Here is a 17,272-nt window from a genome sequence, read left to right as displayed (position 1 = left end):
CAGGCACACGCTCCAGCCAGACCATCACCATTTCTAAGGGAAAATGCTGCTGCTGCAGCCTGCTGCACGCACTGAGCAGGGTCCACTCCGCTGCCTCGCCGGCGCCCTCACCTCCATGTCGAGCTTGTTGACCCAGATGGGCAAATTGGAGTAGGAGTGCAGATTCAGGTCGTCCACCGCCTTCTGCACCCTGTTCAGGATCTCTGAGAAGGTCTTGTGGTCGTACATGCACGTTTCCAAGGAACGCACTTCCAGGTCTATTTTCTCTTCGATAATCAGCAGATCATCCACCTAAAGGAAGGCATACATAACATTTCAAACAGCCACTCATTCTACTTCTGTTTATTTTTTTGCAGCGCCGAAGACTAAGTCCAGAGACTCTGCACTGAGCTATATCCCCAACCCCTCCCTGCCTCATTTTTAAAAAATTTGAGACAGGGTCCTGCTAAATTGCCAGACTGGGCTCAAACTTGTAAACCTCCTGCCTCAGCCTTCCAGACTGCTGGGTTACTGGTGTGCATCACACAGCGTTTCCTTTATACACAGCCTTCTCAGTTCACTAAGGAAGGCTCGATGCAGAGGGTTCCTCGGTGACAGCGAATGCTGGCTGCTGGGGTAGCGAAGCGTGTGGCCAGCAGCTCCAGGCCCTATGCCTCCTGCTCCTGGGAGGCCGCCCAGTGCCAGGCTGCAGCTGGGAAGGAAGCCCACGTCCTGGGGAAACGTCAGCCTGCACTCCCAGCAGCAGACCGCGCCTCCTCCCTCCCAGCGGGCAGTGTCCAGTCTGTGCAGCTGGGCAGCTTCCCTGTCCCCTCTGCTGGTTTCTAAGCTTGGGGTGCCGCTCAGGCCTCCCTAAAGCTGCTCCCTCCCAATCTCTCTCATCTCATGCCCCTCTCGGCTCCTGTTCAGGAGAGCTGAGGGTTCACCGCCTGAGCTACCACTGTCTATTCACTCCGGGGAGGCGTGAGGGTCAGGCTGAGGCACCTTCTCCTGGAAGTTGAAGACCGTCTCTGCCAGGCGCTGCACGTAGGGGTCCAGCTTGTAGGACTCCCACACCAGGGCGATGCCCTCTGCGATCAGCGCCTGCACCTCCTTCTTCAGGCCGGCCACCAGGAGGGAGATGGTGTTGCGCTCCTCCACCTTCTCACAGGTGCGCTCGTAGGTCCGCACACTCTCGATCAGCGAGATGGCAAACGGGTACAGCTGGTTGGCTTGGTGAGCCTTGTTCACAATGGCCAGGGGCACCCGGAAACCAAGCCACTTGAGGTTCCGGACCTCCTTGGACAGCGTGATGATCTCCGGAAGGAAGTTGACTTTGAGCTTGAGGACGTTTCCGGTGCGGCCCCGCACGCGCGTGCTCTCGATGGTGAAGATGCGGCCTGACACGCCCAGGTTGCGCTGCTGCACCTTCCGGGCCCAGTCATCGAAGATCTCCTGGGTGTTGAGCTTCATGCGGAAGCTGTCCCCATCCTGCTTCAGCTTCTGCCCCTCTACGTGGTTCTCCCAGCCTTTGCCCAGCACGTCCTCCACGCGCTTCATGTAGGCAGTGAGCTGCCGGTCGATCTGCTTCGCCCAGATGATGGAGCCCGACACTGGCGGCAGGTCGCGCACGTGGCTCATCTTGCACGCCTGGCTCTGCGGGTACTGGACCTTGAACTTGTCGTGCAGGGACTCGATGTCGTCTTTCACGCGCTGGATCAGCTGCGTCTGGTACTCCCGGATGGCCCCGCGGATGTGCGGCCTGACGAACAGCGCGTTGAACCTGGAGAAGATCCGGAACATCTCATTGGCATTCTTAGCTGTGCCCAGCTGGTCACGCAGGCGGGCGGTGATCCTCGTCTCCACTCGGTCGATCCTCTCGTCGTATCTCTTCATGGCAGCCTCCCAGGCCTCGGTGCCCTCTTTGGAGACGTCCAGCCCGTCCACCTCCTTCACGTTCTCGTAGGCCAGGTTCACTTCCTCGATGGCGTTTGCGTCTGCAGCATCGAACAGGACCTCCGCTACTTTCATATCCTGGGGCTCAGGCACCTCTCCTTGATTCTGTTGTGCGACCGCTGTGACCTACGAGAGACATTCACCAAGAGCTTTATTTGTTGTTCATACCACACAAGATTATCAGTCAGCAATACAGGTGTTTGAACTGTCAGCCAACATTTCGTAACCATAACTCAAAGCCAAGGAAAACACTATGTATTTAAATCTGCACTATAAAGGTTTTCTGACAGTGTAGGGTTTTTTTGGGTGATGGGGATTCTGGGGGATCAAACGCAGTCTTCACACTGACTATATCCCCAGTTCTTCTTTTCTTTTTGAGCTAGGGTCTCACTAAGTACCTATGTTGCCCAGGCGGGGTTCAAACTTTCAATCCTCCTGCTTCAGCCTCCCAGAGTACTGGGATTACAGGACGTGCCACCACGCTGGCTGGCAATGGTGTGCTTTTTGCTGGACATTATTTTTTCCCATTACTGGGGACCATTCCCATTACCAGGATCTCACAGATACTAGGTAAGCACTCTACCATTAAGCTATGTATCTCTACCTCTCAAGTCGATTTTCTAAAGGAAGGAAAGAACTGATGAAGAAAATTAATTCAGAAGAGAGGTGAAAAAAGCATGCACAAAGAAAAGGAGTCACTGAATTTTTTTATGAAAAAAAGGTAAAACAAAATTTCATAATAAGACAGGAGAATAACAACAGTTGTTAATAGGCTGCACATTATTATCTTTAAAGTAGATGCTCAGAGTACAAACATGGGTATACAAAATTCTCCAATCAATATGAATTTTAATAAATCTCAAGAGCAGACACATTTACCCACACTTTATAGATGAAGAGTCAGAAAAAGTTAAATAATGTATTTATGTCACTCTAGTGAACAGTGAAGTTGGAATTTAAAACCCAGTCTGGGCCTGGGGTCCACACCTGTTGGACTGAAACAACGTAACACAGAACCGCTGGGTCTGAGAGGTGACAGGGTCCCAGCGAGGACAGAATTAAGGAGAAAGAAGTACTGAGCGCTAGATGGAAAGCGGTTTATTCGTAAAGGTAGGGGCATTGCAGCAGTGCGCGTACGAATCTTCGGGACGCAAACCATACCTGAGGCCTCAGGACCCTGACGATGACTGCTCTGAGCTGCTCGTGCTGGCGCCTGAACTTCCTCATCTGGTCAAGGCGAGCCTGCAGCTTCCGGTGGGCGGGGTTGATCCGCCACACCATCTTCAGGTTTTCCTCGCGCTTCCTTTTGACGATGTCTCTCAGTAACACCTGCAGTTTCTCATACTCATCATCCCAAGTCTGGAAAACCTCGAAGCAAGCCACCATGACCTAGGACACGGTTTAGGGATGGCAGCTTGTTATTAACACGTACTTTTATCTCACTCCCCTGAGGCCGGTTTGCTCATAGATCAAAACTTACTTTTTCAAACTCTTCATAAGCGACATGCATCAGCTTCCTAGTGCCCAGCACTTTGAGTAACTGAGAACTCAGGTCCCGGGAAATGGCCTCCACCAGACGCAGTGCCCTCTGGATGGGATATTTTGTGTTTCGGATCTTTCGCAAATGGGTGAAAATTGCAACAAGTGCCTGCCGTATCTTGTCCAGCTCGGTGGCAGACAGAAGGTCATTCAGAGGGAAATCTTTCATCAGAGGGTTGTAGTCATTCACTGTCTCCAAAGCCTGTTTGAGACCTAGATGAATGCAGAAACAGTTCGCAGCATTTATAGACAGTAGTAAAACTAATTAAGCAATCATTTGTGATACTTCAGAAAGAATTAATACTAAGAGGCTAATCCTGGTATGGTCCCAATTTTGTTAAGAGTAGGATCAACTCACAGTTTAGAGAACTAAAATTTTGAGCCACATGTCGTGTTGCATATCTATAATCCCAGCATGTGGGAGGCTGAGGCAGGAGAATCGCTGTGAGTTCAAGGCCAGCCTAGGTAGGCTACATAGTGAGTTCAAGGCCAGCCTAGACACATAGCAAGACCCTGTCTCAAAAAACAAACAAACAAAAAAACAGAAAAAAAAAAAAAAAAAAAAAAAAGTGAGACTAAAATTTTATCATCTTTGAGAACACTAAAATTTAAATTTTATTCCCATGACTCAAAGTAGGTCTGTTATATAAACAAAATCATAGAAACAGAGCCAGTTGTGTGTGGGGGGGGGCATGCCTGTAATCCCAGTTTAAAAAAAAAATAGGAAAAGAAATTATAGAAACAACAGACTGTTAGTCTATTCCTTGACTTCTTTTGGCACAAGATTTTTAAAAAAAGTATCAAAAGTGGAAAATCACTATAATTCCCTTGATCTGAAACCAAGGGGGAAAAAAAATGAAACATGCTAGAACAGAAAAACAATTAAAAAATAATCCTACAAAATTGGGCATGGTGGTGCACACCCAGAATATCAGCACTCTAGGACACTAAGGCAGGAGGATTGCAAGTTCAAGCCTAGCCTGGGCAACTCTGTGATTTAGCAAGGCCCTTTCTTCCAACAAATAGTAAAAATAGACGGGATGCAGCTCAGGGTGAGGTTCCGGATTTAACTGCTAGCACCACAAAATCAAACAGACAAACAAACACTAAAGGGCTGGGGGTGCAGCTCACATGTAAGACTCTGGGTTCAATCCCTGGCACCATCCTCACCCCCCTAAAAATGTACATGTATTAATTTTCAACCAAATTAACAAATCAAACATATAAGAGCCAGGCCTCTAACTTAACAAGCTGGGCACAGTGGCACAGGCCTGTAATCAAGCAGCAGAGGCAGGAGGGTCACCATGAGTTGGAGGCCAGTTTAGGCTATGTAGTGGGTCCAAGGCCAGCTTAAATTACGTAGTGAAACCAAAACACCAAAAACACCCCACCCCCAAAATATAACAAAACAAAACACAACAACCACTGCCCCAGAAAAACCAAACCAAAACAACAACAAAAAAATTAACAATCTGCTTAAGAGTCCTGGTTTTCACCTGTGTCGGTGTCAAAGCTGACAGTGGCATGGAAGCGCTTGCCGTGTTTCAGGATATCCAGGGTCAGGAGAACTTCCGGGCTCTCCCTCTTCTCCTGGATGCGGTATAATGCACGTTCTAGGTTCAGCCAAAAGCTGATCTCCTGTAAGGCAGTTCCTGAGGCAGGGTCTCGGTCGAGTTTGGTCACCTTTGGAGATAAAATACATTCAGAAATGAGACCAGGACTCTCCCAGGTAACATCTCACAGTTCCCAAGTGTGCCCGGCCACCCCTCGACTGAGGGACGGGGCAGGCCAGGACCAGCGCAGGCCCCCTGGGCTCACACCAGTTGTCTCACAGACAAACTCTCGCCACGGTTCTCAGATACTAAAGAGGAACAAAGTTTACACAATTACGTGCAGCACTGCGCTATCTTACTTTCTGAATTTCTCGGATCCAGCGGTTAACTCCAGACTGTAACTGGTTGAGAAAAGTTGGGTCTTCAACTTTATCTCCAAAATCTGTGACTTTAGGCTTCTCGCCACGTTCGTAGCACTGCTTGGCCACATTTGTGATGATGGGATGGATCGGAAGGCTGATCTCTGGGATTTCGATATTTTGCTGCAAGTGAAGGAGGCCCATTTCCAGCTCTGCGATCTTCTTCTCGACAGAAGGAGCCATTTTGTCGCCATCCCTACAAGGATATGAAGTGAGCTCCACCTCAGGGCTCCACTGCTCTGTTACAGCGACGGCGAACCTCTGAGAGCTGAGTGACACAGACAGCCCACTGCAGCACGCAGGGCATAGGTCTGCTACTACTTCAGGCTTGCCGACAGTAAGAATGCACATGCTTGTGAGTGCCAGGGGCCGGAGGTATAGCTCAGTGGCACAAGCGTCTGCCTGGCAAGCACAAGGTCCTGAGCTTGATCCCCGATACCAAAAATTTAAAAAAAACAAAGGAAAGAGGAGCCCTCCTAGCTCCTGGGTTTTACATCAACTTCCACCCGGTCTTGTAATCACCAAGTAGAACGTGACATTCACATCCCAGAAGAAAAAACGGTTTTTACCTGTCTGCCTTGCCAGACTCTCTGATGTAGGACTTAAAAAAAGGCGCCACCGCATTGCTGATGAAAGAGTGCAGCGTCTCGTACGGCGAGTCTTCACTGAGGGTGAGGACTCGGAGCTGGGAAGACACCGGCTTGTCCGCGTCGATCACTGGCGTCCGCTTGATGAATGCCAAGCTAAGAGAAAGCAGCAGGAGACACTGGAACACAGAATCTCCTTCCTGATCAGTCTTAGTAACTGTAGCCTTTGTGTTATATAAAATCCAAACCCTCCCGAAGCTTAACTTAAACTCACATGAATACTAGGCTACACTGTTGCTCTCTGCGGCCTTCCTTGCCCTGGTAACTGCAAGCTATGAAGCAGATTCACGTGCAGCTACTTAATTCTGACCACTTACTAATGTGTACCATTTGTGTACCGTACTAAGCCATATTTCCACTTCAATAAATGAAGCTGCTCACCATCTGCACGGGCATCAGGGCTCACCGTCACCTGGCCTGAACCTATCCTCCTGGGCTCACCCTGCCACGAGCTGGAGACCTGCCACCGAGCCAAGCAAGCCCCAGCCCAGGAAGCTTGAGGGCTGGCACTATCCAGGAATTCTCTCTACCACTCGTACAACTCTTGGGTAATTGTGAACTTACTCAGAATATGTAAGAGATGTTTTTGACAAGCAACACAGAGTAACTGTAATACTTACGAATTTAAATTTGTCTACTGGAGTGTAAATTAGTACAACCTTTCTGGAAGGTGGGACACCCAGTAATGAACATGAAAAAGTTTCACGCTTTGTGTGCTACTGGCTGCATACTGCAGGGCTTTACTTTAAAATGAACCAGAGCTGTGCATCAGAATGTCAATTAGTTAGGTGTAACAATGAAAAGTCATAGTGTGGCTCAGAGGTACAGCGCTTGCCCAGCACGTGGAAGAAAAGGTGTAATCTGAGTATCACTAGAGATCCTAAATTTATTACAGCTCAAACATTAGAGAAATTCCATGATAAGACAACTGAAAACATTTTAGAATTAATATTAACTTGGGGCCAAGCATAGTGGTGCATGCCTGTAATCCCAGCACTTGGAAGGCTGAAGCAGGAGGACCACTGCAAGTCTGAGGCCAGCCCAAGCTACATTGTAAATTCAAGGCCAGTCTGAACTACATAGTGAGACCCTGTCTCAAAGAAGCAAGCAAAAAAAGTTAACTTGGAAATCCTCTTAATTTGAAACTATGAAATCAATGCTAAGATGCTGAATTTACAAAAAAAAACCTCTTCTGAACATTTTTTAAAATGTGCTTGTCTAGGGGCCGGGTATATACCTCAGGCGCACAGTGCCTGCCTGACAAGCACAAGGTCCTAAGTTCGATTCCCAGTACCAAAACAAAAGTGATCTGAGTCAATGAAGATTTTTTTCTTGAGATAGGTTCTCCTTAGGTAGTTTAGGTTGGCCTTCAACTCACTATGTAGCCCAGGCTGGTCTTGAACTCACAGTGATGTTCCCGTCTCAGCCTCCTGAGTGCTGGGATTACAGGCGCGCACCACCAAGCTCTGCTTTGAGTCAATCAAGATTCACATTCATTTACAACCACAATTTATAACTGGAGGCAAGAGACCGATGACACGACAGCATCGCGGTGTCTGCACACCACTCACCTGTTGGACTTTACCCCGTAATGGATGTCTATGTTGATGTTATAGGAAGTGAATTCTTTTTCCTCTTCTCCTTCATCACCAACATCCTCTACAAGTCACAATACATATTACAGCAAGTTCACATCAGCTCTTCCAATTTCTTACTTACCAGCTGCACAGAGAACGATCACCGTCACCCGACCCCCAACTTCACATTTAAACCCCTGGGGGCCAGACACGGTGGGAGGCACACTTCTTTAATTCGTGGTACTCGGGAGGACTGAGATGGGAGGAATCACAAGTTCGGGGCCAGCCTCGCAACCCGGCGAGACCTGGTCTCAAAATGAAATTTAACAGGGGCTGGGGATGCACCTCAGTGAGGGAGCGAATATGTGAGGCCCTGGTTCAACCCCAGCATCTAAGTAAGTAAGTAAGTATTTTTTTAAAAAGACCACTCCACTAACACTCAAAACCCCTACCTAGCCGACTCGGCACTCTGTGCTCCCCCCTCCCACCCCCTTCCTCACGCGCCTGTGTCACTCACTCCCCTGCTGTGAGTGGCGGCTGAGGTGCTCCCCGCTCCGCACTCCTCGCCGGGCTACATGAGGAAGGGGACACGGGCCGGGTGTGAGGGCACCGGTTTCGCATCTCTGGTGCAGCCTCAAAGCCTTGTCGCCTCGGTCCCCAGTGTCACGACCCTCCTCCTCCCTAGGGGCCCACCTACCCCAGCCGCCACTCTACACTGCCAGCCCAGTGCGCACACAGACCCAGGGAACCCGGAGATGGAATCGGCGTAGCTGCCATGGGCCCGCTGTTTTCCAGGACAGAAGGCAAGTGGCCACAGACCCTGGCTGGGAAGCACCTAGGTGAGCACTCTGAAGGCCGCCTCCCAGGCCAGGACCTCCCAGGGCGCACGCACAGGGCAGCCCAGCGCAAGGCCCACCCAGCCGCTGCTGTTGAAGCCGTCCCTAATCCCAGCACTCAGGGAGGCTGAGCTGCCCAGGAGATGGAAAGTTCGAGCCTAACTTGGGCAACTTAGTGAGACCGTCTTAAAAAATAAAAAAGGCTAGGGGATGCAGCTCAGTGCAGTGCCTCCGGGTTCAGTCCCCAGTGCAAAACGAAACAAAAAACACCTTACTGAGATATAACAGTAAAGTAGCCACAAAACACATGGGGATTGGATTTCTAAATAATTCAAAATCAAGGGGCTGGGGATTTAGCTCAGTGGCAAAGCGCCTGCCTGGCAAGCACAAGGTCTTGAGTTCAACTCCTGGTACGACTCCTGGTACCAGAAGAAAAACAAAACAAAACAAACACACAAAAAAAAACAAAATCAAAATTGAAGCCGGGCGTGGTAGGGCATGCCTGTAATCCCAGCACTCGGGAGGCTGAGGCAGGAGGACCCTTGTGAGTTTGAGACCAGCCTGGGCTACAAAGTGAGCTCAAGGCCAGCCTGAACTGCATAGTGAGACCCTGTCTCAGAAAGACAAAAAAAAAAAAAAAAAAAACACAAAATTGAAAATTAAAATAAAGGGCTACATTGGGGAGGCTGAGGCAGGAAGACCATTGCAAGTTCAAGGCCAGCCTGGGCTACAAAGTGAGTTTAAGACCAGCCTGAACTGCAGAGTGTCTCAAAAAGACAAAAAACAGAAACAGAAACAAAAGCAAAAAATAAAATAAAGGGCTGGGGGTAGCTCAGTGCCACAGAAAATGCCTACATGCACCAAACCCTTGATTCAATCTTTAAAAATTAAATAAAAAATTTCTGAGTATGGAAAAAAAAACATCCCAACTTCTACATCAAGTACTAATCCATGATGCCTCACCATCCTAGAAAATCATCTTTGCAACGCATACTGCATGAAATGTACATCCGCGAACATTCCAGCTTAGGGATGAAGCATGACTCACCCGGGCGCTGAGGCCACGCTGTAACAGGAAAGGCAGTAAAACTACTGGCTGTGGAATCAAGTCCCACGGCGCAGAGGCTAGGCTTTCCCTGGGGCTTGGACTCACCAGAGGTAAACATTCAAGGGGGAGGAGAGGGTGGGCTTTTTAAGTACTAAAAAAACTGACGTCTGCGTGTAGAGGACCCGAGCAAAGCCACTGCTCTGTTAGTTTTACGACGAAGATTGAAATTCCCACTAAAGACCGAGGTACATTACCCGAGCTGTTGAGAAGAATCCTCCTAAGCCACTGTCTGTGGTACAGTTTAGGAAGGGGAGGCGAGGAGTGGGTGGCAAAACGCTCCAGTGTGGCAAGGACTCCCCCGCCGTCTAAAAAGCACTACTGTCTCCTGGTGGGTGCTGGCGGGGGCGGACAGAGCGCTGTGAGGGTCAAGGCGCCGGCTTCGGGGCCCCGCCTCCCTGCCCCGTGCCGCTTGCTCCTCTCCGCTGCCAGGAACCTCCGTACGAGGCCCTGTTCCCGCCCCGTCAAGGTGCTGGCTGGCGCCCTGCATCTTAGCTAAAGAGGACCAAGTCTTCAGGGGAAACGGTGTACTTTGGTGGGGTTTGGGAAGCCACCCTACAAGTGGAGGACTTGGGCCCACGCTACCACACAGTGGCATTCACAGCGTGTTAGAAGCTGAGCACCCTGGGGACTTGCCCACCAAGGGCATGGACACCCGCTACTGCCGAGGCGAGCGTGCTGGCACTGTACTCTTCTATCAGGATCCCAAAAGTGAGGCGGTCGCAGCCAGCGAGAGCCACTGGCCAAACAGTCCAGGACTCCAAGGTCAAGTTCCCACTGCCTACCACGTCTTATGTTGCCAGAACAAGCCACTGGTCAAGAGGTTCAGCAAGTTCTTCTAGTGCAGGACCCTTTCACCCCAGATCTCCCCAAAGAAACTCCTATGGCATGCTGAAATATAAAAAATAAGCCTTGGGAGGTGGCGCATGCCGGTAATCCCAGCACGTTGGGAGTTCGAGACCAGCCTGAGCTACAACGTGACTGCAAAGCCACCCTGAACTGCAGAGCAAGACCCTGTCTCAAAGACCAAAAAAAAAAAAGAAGGGAATTAAACAACAACAAAAAAGACTATTTAAAAAGCCCCATATAAAAAATTAAAGAACCCCCATGAACTGATTTTTTAACCACTCAAAGGTGGCTATACTGTAAGATCAAGTCATGCTGCCTAAAATCAGCCACATATCATGACTGCACTCTGTAAAGTGCAAGCACAAGGGCAGAGAATATAAAGCAGCACTATAAGCTTAAACAATTGTCAAGGTGGTGGGAATCTGAACTATCTTCTCCCTCAGTTTTGTAAACTTTCCATAATCCTGTTCTATCATTTGCATAAAATATGTCTTCAAAATGACACTCAAGCAATATATAGAAAATAGAACTTCCTAGCACTAGGGAAGCTGAGGCAGGAGGATCAGTGCAAGTTCAAGGCCAGTCCTGGCTACAAAGTTCAAGGACAGCCTGAAGTGCATGGTGAGACCCTATCTCAAAAAAAAAAAAAAGACAGAAAAGGTAACATTCCAAAATCACAGAGGAAATCAATGACACAACTAAAAATAGGTGACTGCTGAGTCATTTCTACCCCACCAGTAAAGCCTCCTCATCCACACAGAGGAATTGCAGGAAAGCTGCAGCCAGGCCTGGCACCTCCCTGCCGCTGGCACTTCCCACAGTGGGGGGGAGGGGGGGGGCGCAGGGTGAGTCAGGCTGCCGAGCTGGTGCTGCAGTGCAGGGAGCTGCGCCTCTCGGAAGGCACCCCGCCCAGTGACGTCACTGCAGCGACAGCATGGCCCGGGCGACCGCTTCTCCTGGTCATTGCTTATGCACCCTTCTGGACCAGTCTTCCATTCCCGATAAACACAGGGGTCCAGTGAAGTCCCAGTGTGTCTGAATGACACCTGGAGAAACCGTGAGGGTCTGATGAACCACCAAGTAACTTAACCTTTTTGCCTCTCTGTAAATGATTACACTGTCCAGACAGTGACAATCTGACATTCCACTTCTGTGGAAACATTTAAACCACTGCTTAGAAGAACGGCATTTTCCTTGGAACAGAGGCTATGAGAAGCTCAAGCACAAAGACAACACGCTTGCTTATCAGCAGGGAACACCCTGATGAGGCTGCCGGCTGACACACAATGAACAACTGCGTGGTGGCCTGCGATACAGCAAGGACTGAAGCTCTGGCTCCAAGTCCTGCGCCGCCTTAGGAAGGGTCCTCGGGCGAGCTCTTCTGAGACGTAAGCTCAACCTCTGAGTGTTCACTCACTCTCTAAGGTGTTCAGAGGCATGTAGCACTCATCCCCGCACTTTTTTTTTTTTTTTTTTTGAGACAGGGTCTTGCTATGTATTCCAGCCTGGCCTTTAACTTGCTGTGCAGCCCAGGCTGGTCCTGAACTCACAACGATCCTCACTGAAAGGCTCAAGTATTTTAAACTACTAGTGATGTGCATCATACCACTGTGAACGAGGTGAGCACCGCGTCTTGGTCAGTGAAATGTAAGAAGGTGACGGCCTGGCCACCTTAAGAATTACACATAACACCCTCTCCTGAGCAAACCAAGCGGCTGCGGGAGGGATCAAACTCGGCGGTGGCAAGGGGCGGGTCAGACGGCTCCTCCCCAAGCAGCGTCCCTCCCAACTCCGCCGGCCACAGAGCAAGCGGCTTCCCGGCGCAGCGAACGAAGCCATCACCCCTTGGGCCCCACACTCGACAAGGCTACACGTCACGCGCTCCAGGCGCTCTGCCCTTTTCTTCTTGCTCCTCTAAGAGCGCGTGAGGGTGACTTCAGTCAGTCGCAGTCCCACATGTCCCCCTCCTCCTCTCCTGTAGGCCCCCCACCCTGGTGCGTCCTCTGCCCTCCTCGAGAGGAGCACAACCACCACACCCACCCCCTGCCCGGCTGCACTGAGCAGGCGATGAAGAGCCAGGTGTCCATGGGAACGTCCTAGCATGTCCCGTGTGTGGTGTGACACTGGGGTTCATTTTGCATTTTCAGGGAAAAATGAGAAATTAAAAGATGTTCTTAATGTCTAAGGAATTTAGGACCTGGTACTTTTAAAGTTAATTCTAATTTAAAAGAAATAATTTACATAAAATAGATTAACTCACTTTAACGAAGCTTTTCAGGTTTTAGAACCCTCCTTAAATCACTTCCCAATCAGGCCTTAAAATTCCAGAGCTTCACTGGTGTCCTCACTGAGGAGAGAGGCGGCCCACACGAACGCTCCTCGAGCCTGGCATACAGTCCCGCTGAGACCCTCCCCTGTCCATCTTCTCCTTTTTTTAGACAGGGGCTGGCTATGTAGCCCAGGGTGGCCTCCAACTCATAGTCCTCCCGCCTCAGCCTCCCGAGAGCTGGACAGCATCACCACACCTGGCTCCACCTTTACTTTTTTAAAAAAAACGCTGCTGCCCGTTGTCTTCCCTTGGGGCATCTGTGTTTCGCTCACTGTGCTCTCTGCATGTTCAAGTTCATCTTGTGGCTTAGTCCTGCGAGGCTGCAGGGCCCAGCTACAGTGTGACAGCAGGGAACCCGGGAAGAGCCCAGGTGACGATTCCTGCCTGCTTCTGCATAACGTTTCTTTGTGAGGCATGTGGGCGCACGCCTGTAATGCCAGCACTCGGGAGACTGAGGCAGGAGGATCTCCTTGAGTTCAAGGCCAGCCTAGACTACATAATGATTCAAGGCCAGTGTGAACTACATAGGGAGACCCTGTCTCAACAAAACAAAACCCACCACCACAACAACACAAAATTTCCTGTTGCTTTATCGGTCATGTTGTTTTCTTAACCATGAGGGACTAAGATAGGCTGGAAATTAATACAGGCTGAGCATCCCTAACCTGCAATCTGAAACTATCTGTGCACTGACGTGAAATTTCAAGTTTCAGATTTTGGAGCATTTCAGATTTCAGATTATGGGGACTAGGGATACTCAACTGGTAAAACTGATGCAAAAATATGAATCTGAAAAACTCTATAAGTGGAAACACTCAGTCCCAAGCATTTCTAATAATGCATACTCGAAGTGTACTATATTTTTTAGTGGTCAATCTACTAAATTTCTTCATTGTCTAAATCCTCAGAAAAGTATTTTTTAAAACCTTACAAAAATGGGGCTGGGGATTTAGCTCAGCGGCCCAGTGCCCGCCTGGCAAGCGTGACGTCATGAGTTCGATTCCTGGTACCGGAAAAAAACAAAAAACAAACAAACAAACAAACAAAAACTTACAAAAAAATCTTCCATAGGCTTTTTATACTGCCACATCACAATGAAGCTGGATAATATCAAATGCGCCAGTCCCAAATTACCTAGCTCAGGAAAACTACCATTATGAGCTCAAGATAAGTATGTACTAAAGGCAGCCACTATTTTTGAGCATAAAGACAAAGTGCCAAGTCCCAGGTGCTCCAGCAAAATACAAGTGACAAGTTGGCCAGCAGATGTAGGTCACAGACGTGCCAGCTGCCCCCCAATGCATTGCCACCTACACCACCCAACCTTCTAGCGACAAAACACAGCACAAACACACTTCCAGTAAAAAGTGCCACAGAAACATCATGAACAGTATAAAATGTGTGCTTAAGTAACAAATACCCATTTGCTCATGATTTTATAAATTCACCATGAAGAAAATAATTTCCAGAGACCAGGAGTCATGCAAAGTAGATTTCCCTTTTTAAAATGAGAAGCAGCCTGGCGTGGTGGTGCACATCTGTAATCCCAGCACTTGGGAGGCTGAGACAGAAGAATCTTTGTAAATGTGAGGCCAGCCTGGGCTACAAAGTGAACTCAAGGGGATCCTCAACTGCACAGTGAGACCCTGTCTCAAAAAGAAAAAAGAGAAGCTGTAGCTTCCCTTTCTGGCTCTCTAACTCACAACTTTTGCTCTATACTTTGAAAAATGTCACACTTAAAAAAAAGTTCATAGCTGCCTGGGGTAGCTACAAAAATGTATTTGCTTCATATAAAAATGCTTTCAGCTGGGCAAGGTGGTGCACGCCTGTAATCCCAACAATTGGGACGCTGAGGCAGGAGGATCATTGTGAGTTCGAGGCCAGCCTGGGCTACAAAGTGAGCTCAAGGCCAGCTTGAACTGCATAGCAAGACACTGTATCAAAAAGGAAAAAAAAAAAAAAAAGCTTCCAGTGGGCTGGGGATATAGCTCAGTGGCATAGTGCCTTGCTTGGTACCAAATGCCTGGTACTTTAAAAAAAAAAAAAAAGGAACAAATGTGTCCAGGGTTCTAGGGCCGGGGACAGAGCTCAGCACCAGCAGCACAAAGGGCTGCCTGGCAAGCACAAGGTCCTGAGCTCAATTCCTGACACACACAAAAATGCTCCCATAGTCTCTGTACATGTTTGGGAACTTCTTTCCACAAGAAAGGAGAACTTAAATGAGTAACAGTGATTTCCTCTGTTTATTAAGCAAATTGTACAACTGTACTTGGCTGCTGGTCTGTTCTGTTTAAATAATTCAGGTTTCTTTCCTTTTCTTTTTTTTTTTTTTGCGGTACCGGGGATCGAACTCACAACCTTGTGCTTCCCAGGCAGGCGCTTATGCCACTGAGCTATATCCCCAGCCCTCATTTTGTTTCTTAGCTCAAGCCCCTTCACTGTAATCTACCGATAGGAGAACTGACTAACGGTACAAATGCCAAGCTCACACACAGGCCCTTCCAGAGGGCCCAGTCTGCACGCATCTGAAGTGTCTCCACAGCACTGAGTGGGGCTGCAAGGCATGGCGGAGCTGAGGGTGTGTGAGGCCCTGCGTTTCGATCTGCAGGATCAAAAAAATAAAACTGGGGCTGGGGATTTAGCTCAGCGGCACAGCGCCTCCCTGGCAAGAGCAAGGTCGTGAGTTCGATTCTCGGCACCAGAAAAAAAAGCAAAAACACCCCACAAAATAAAACTGACCTTCTGCAGCCTGGATGCTAACCAAGGAAAACACATGGCATGAATTTAACTTTTAAATCTTTCCTTATTATTATTATTATTATTCGGAGGCAGGGTCTCACTATGTAGCCAGATTGGCCTCAAACTCCTGGTACTCCTTCTGCCTCAGCCTCCCAAGTGCTGGGACTGCAGTTTCCTTGGATTTTTCTAAGTGAAAAATACATCACAGATAGGTTGAATGGTTAGAAATATGTCAAGGACTGTTATAAATACAAAAATGAGGTAGGATTTCTATTTTAGATAGCCTCCTGCCTTAGTCAACTTTCAAAAGTGCAAGTCATTGTGGAACCAAGATTTGGATGCCTGGATATTCACTTTGCTGAAAGGAAGAAAAGCATATTACATAAGTACAATCCTTTCACTCGCAATAATTTCAGCAAAGTTTAATTGTAACTTGTTTAAGAAAAGTGAATTACTGAAGATCACTCTACAAGCAAACAGCAAAACTTACAGAACTGTTTTCATAAAATAATCATGACCCAAGGCAAAACAAAAAATTCATCTCAATACATAACTTATGTAATAGGAACACTATAAGGAATTAGGTATGTAAGCGACTCAAAATATAACTTTAAAGTGCAATTAAAATTTATTTTAGTAAAATAATGAATACACACTGAAAATGTCAGAAAAACATCAGTCAAAATGCTGACAGTGGAAGGATTCCAAGTAACTTTTATCTCGTGTATACTTTAAATTTTCTACAACTAAATATGTTTTTCTTTTTTTGTTTTTTTTTTTCTTCCGGTACCGGGAATCGAACTCACGACCTTGTGCTTGGCAGGCAGGCGCTGTGCCACTGAGCTAAATCCCCAGCCCCTAAACATGTTTTTTGATAACAGTAAATGAGCCAATTTTAACACTAGAGATTTCCATGAAGGAATATGTAACCCCAAACACAATCAGTAATCCTGAACAACATTAGCTAGGTATGTTACAATGATCTATTTGCTTTGAGCATCCATGCAGGCCTAAGAAGAATATTCATTACACTGTGTCAACCTCCGGCTGAAAGCAAGGCTACAGTGAAACATCTCTGAGTGGAAAGGCCTTTGAAAGTAACAAACGCTCAGGAGGAAGCCCACCCGAGTGCTGGGGGTGGGGCCGACGGAGTGTGTCCCCTTCCGGACGGGCCAAGCCATACAGCCTTCCCGGACGGAAGATCTGCCAGCGAGCGTTTTCTGACAACCGCCAGTCCTGGGTGCTACCCTTCCAGACGCCTTGGCTATCACCCGCCGCTTCCCGCATGGCCAGAGCCACACCCTTTCCTGGGCTCCTCCCTCAACCACAATCTGTCCTAATGAACCAAGAGAAACCGTTCGGGCCGCCACGCTGCGGATGAATCGGCCTGCTTTTTGGGGGTAACTACTTGGGGACACAGTTGCCACATGCAAACTCGATGCCCTCCCCAGCTTTCATTTCTAAGTGTGCAACATCAGTAATACAGGGTTACGGCGAGGATCATCCGAGCAGTGCACACACACACAAGGCGCGATCAGGAAAACCGGCGAGGACTGCAAACTGTCATCAGGTTAGCTGGTGACCTTGGCCAGTCACTCGCCCGCGGATGACACGGGGCGACACTCACACTCACTCGGCAAGGAAGCCTCCAGCACGGAAGGAGACGAGGTGTGAGCACCCGCTCTCAGCGATGCTCCCAGGCGTCCGCGGGCAGGGTCACCCCGCGGCCAGGGGCGGCGGCGCCAGG

General features: G+C 48.7%; 1 protein-coding gene across 2 annotated transcripts in view; it reads right to left on the bottom strand.

Annotated features, from left to right (window-relative positions):
• Dync1h1 (dynein, cytoplasmic 1, heavy chain 1) overlaps positions 1–17,272 on the bottom strand; it is a gene marked incomplete in the record, with an annotated part of 69,572 nt that overhangs the window by 49,983 nt on the left and 2,317 nt on the right. For both annotated transcript variants that reach the window (XM_013507828.1, XM_013507827.1), the window contains 8 exon segments: positions 112–291; positions 982–2,058; positions 3,094–3,321; positions 3,413–3,684; positions 4,968–5,154; positions 5,384–5,639; positions 6,013–6,186; positions 7,662–7,749. In XM_013507828.1, coding sequence (XP_013363282.1) covers positions 112–291; positions 982–2,058; positions 3,094–3,321; positions 3,413–3,684; positions 4,968–5,154; positions 5,384–5,639; positions 6,013–6,186; positions 7,662–7,749 — 2,462 coding nt within the window.

The sequence above is a fragment of the Chinchilla lanigera genome, unplaced genomic scaffold (assembly GCF_000276665.1).
Source record: "Chinchilla lanigera isolate Chin_1 unplaced genomic scaffold, ChiLan1.0 scaffold00137, whole genome shotgun sequence".
Lineage (NCBI taxonomy): Eukaryota > Metazoa > Chordata > Mammalia > Rodentia > Chinchillidae > Chinchilla > Chinchilla lanigera.
This window is presented reverse-complemented; position numbering and strand designations above follow the sequence as displayed.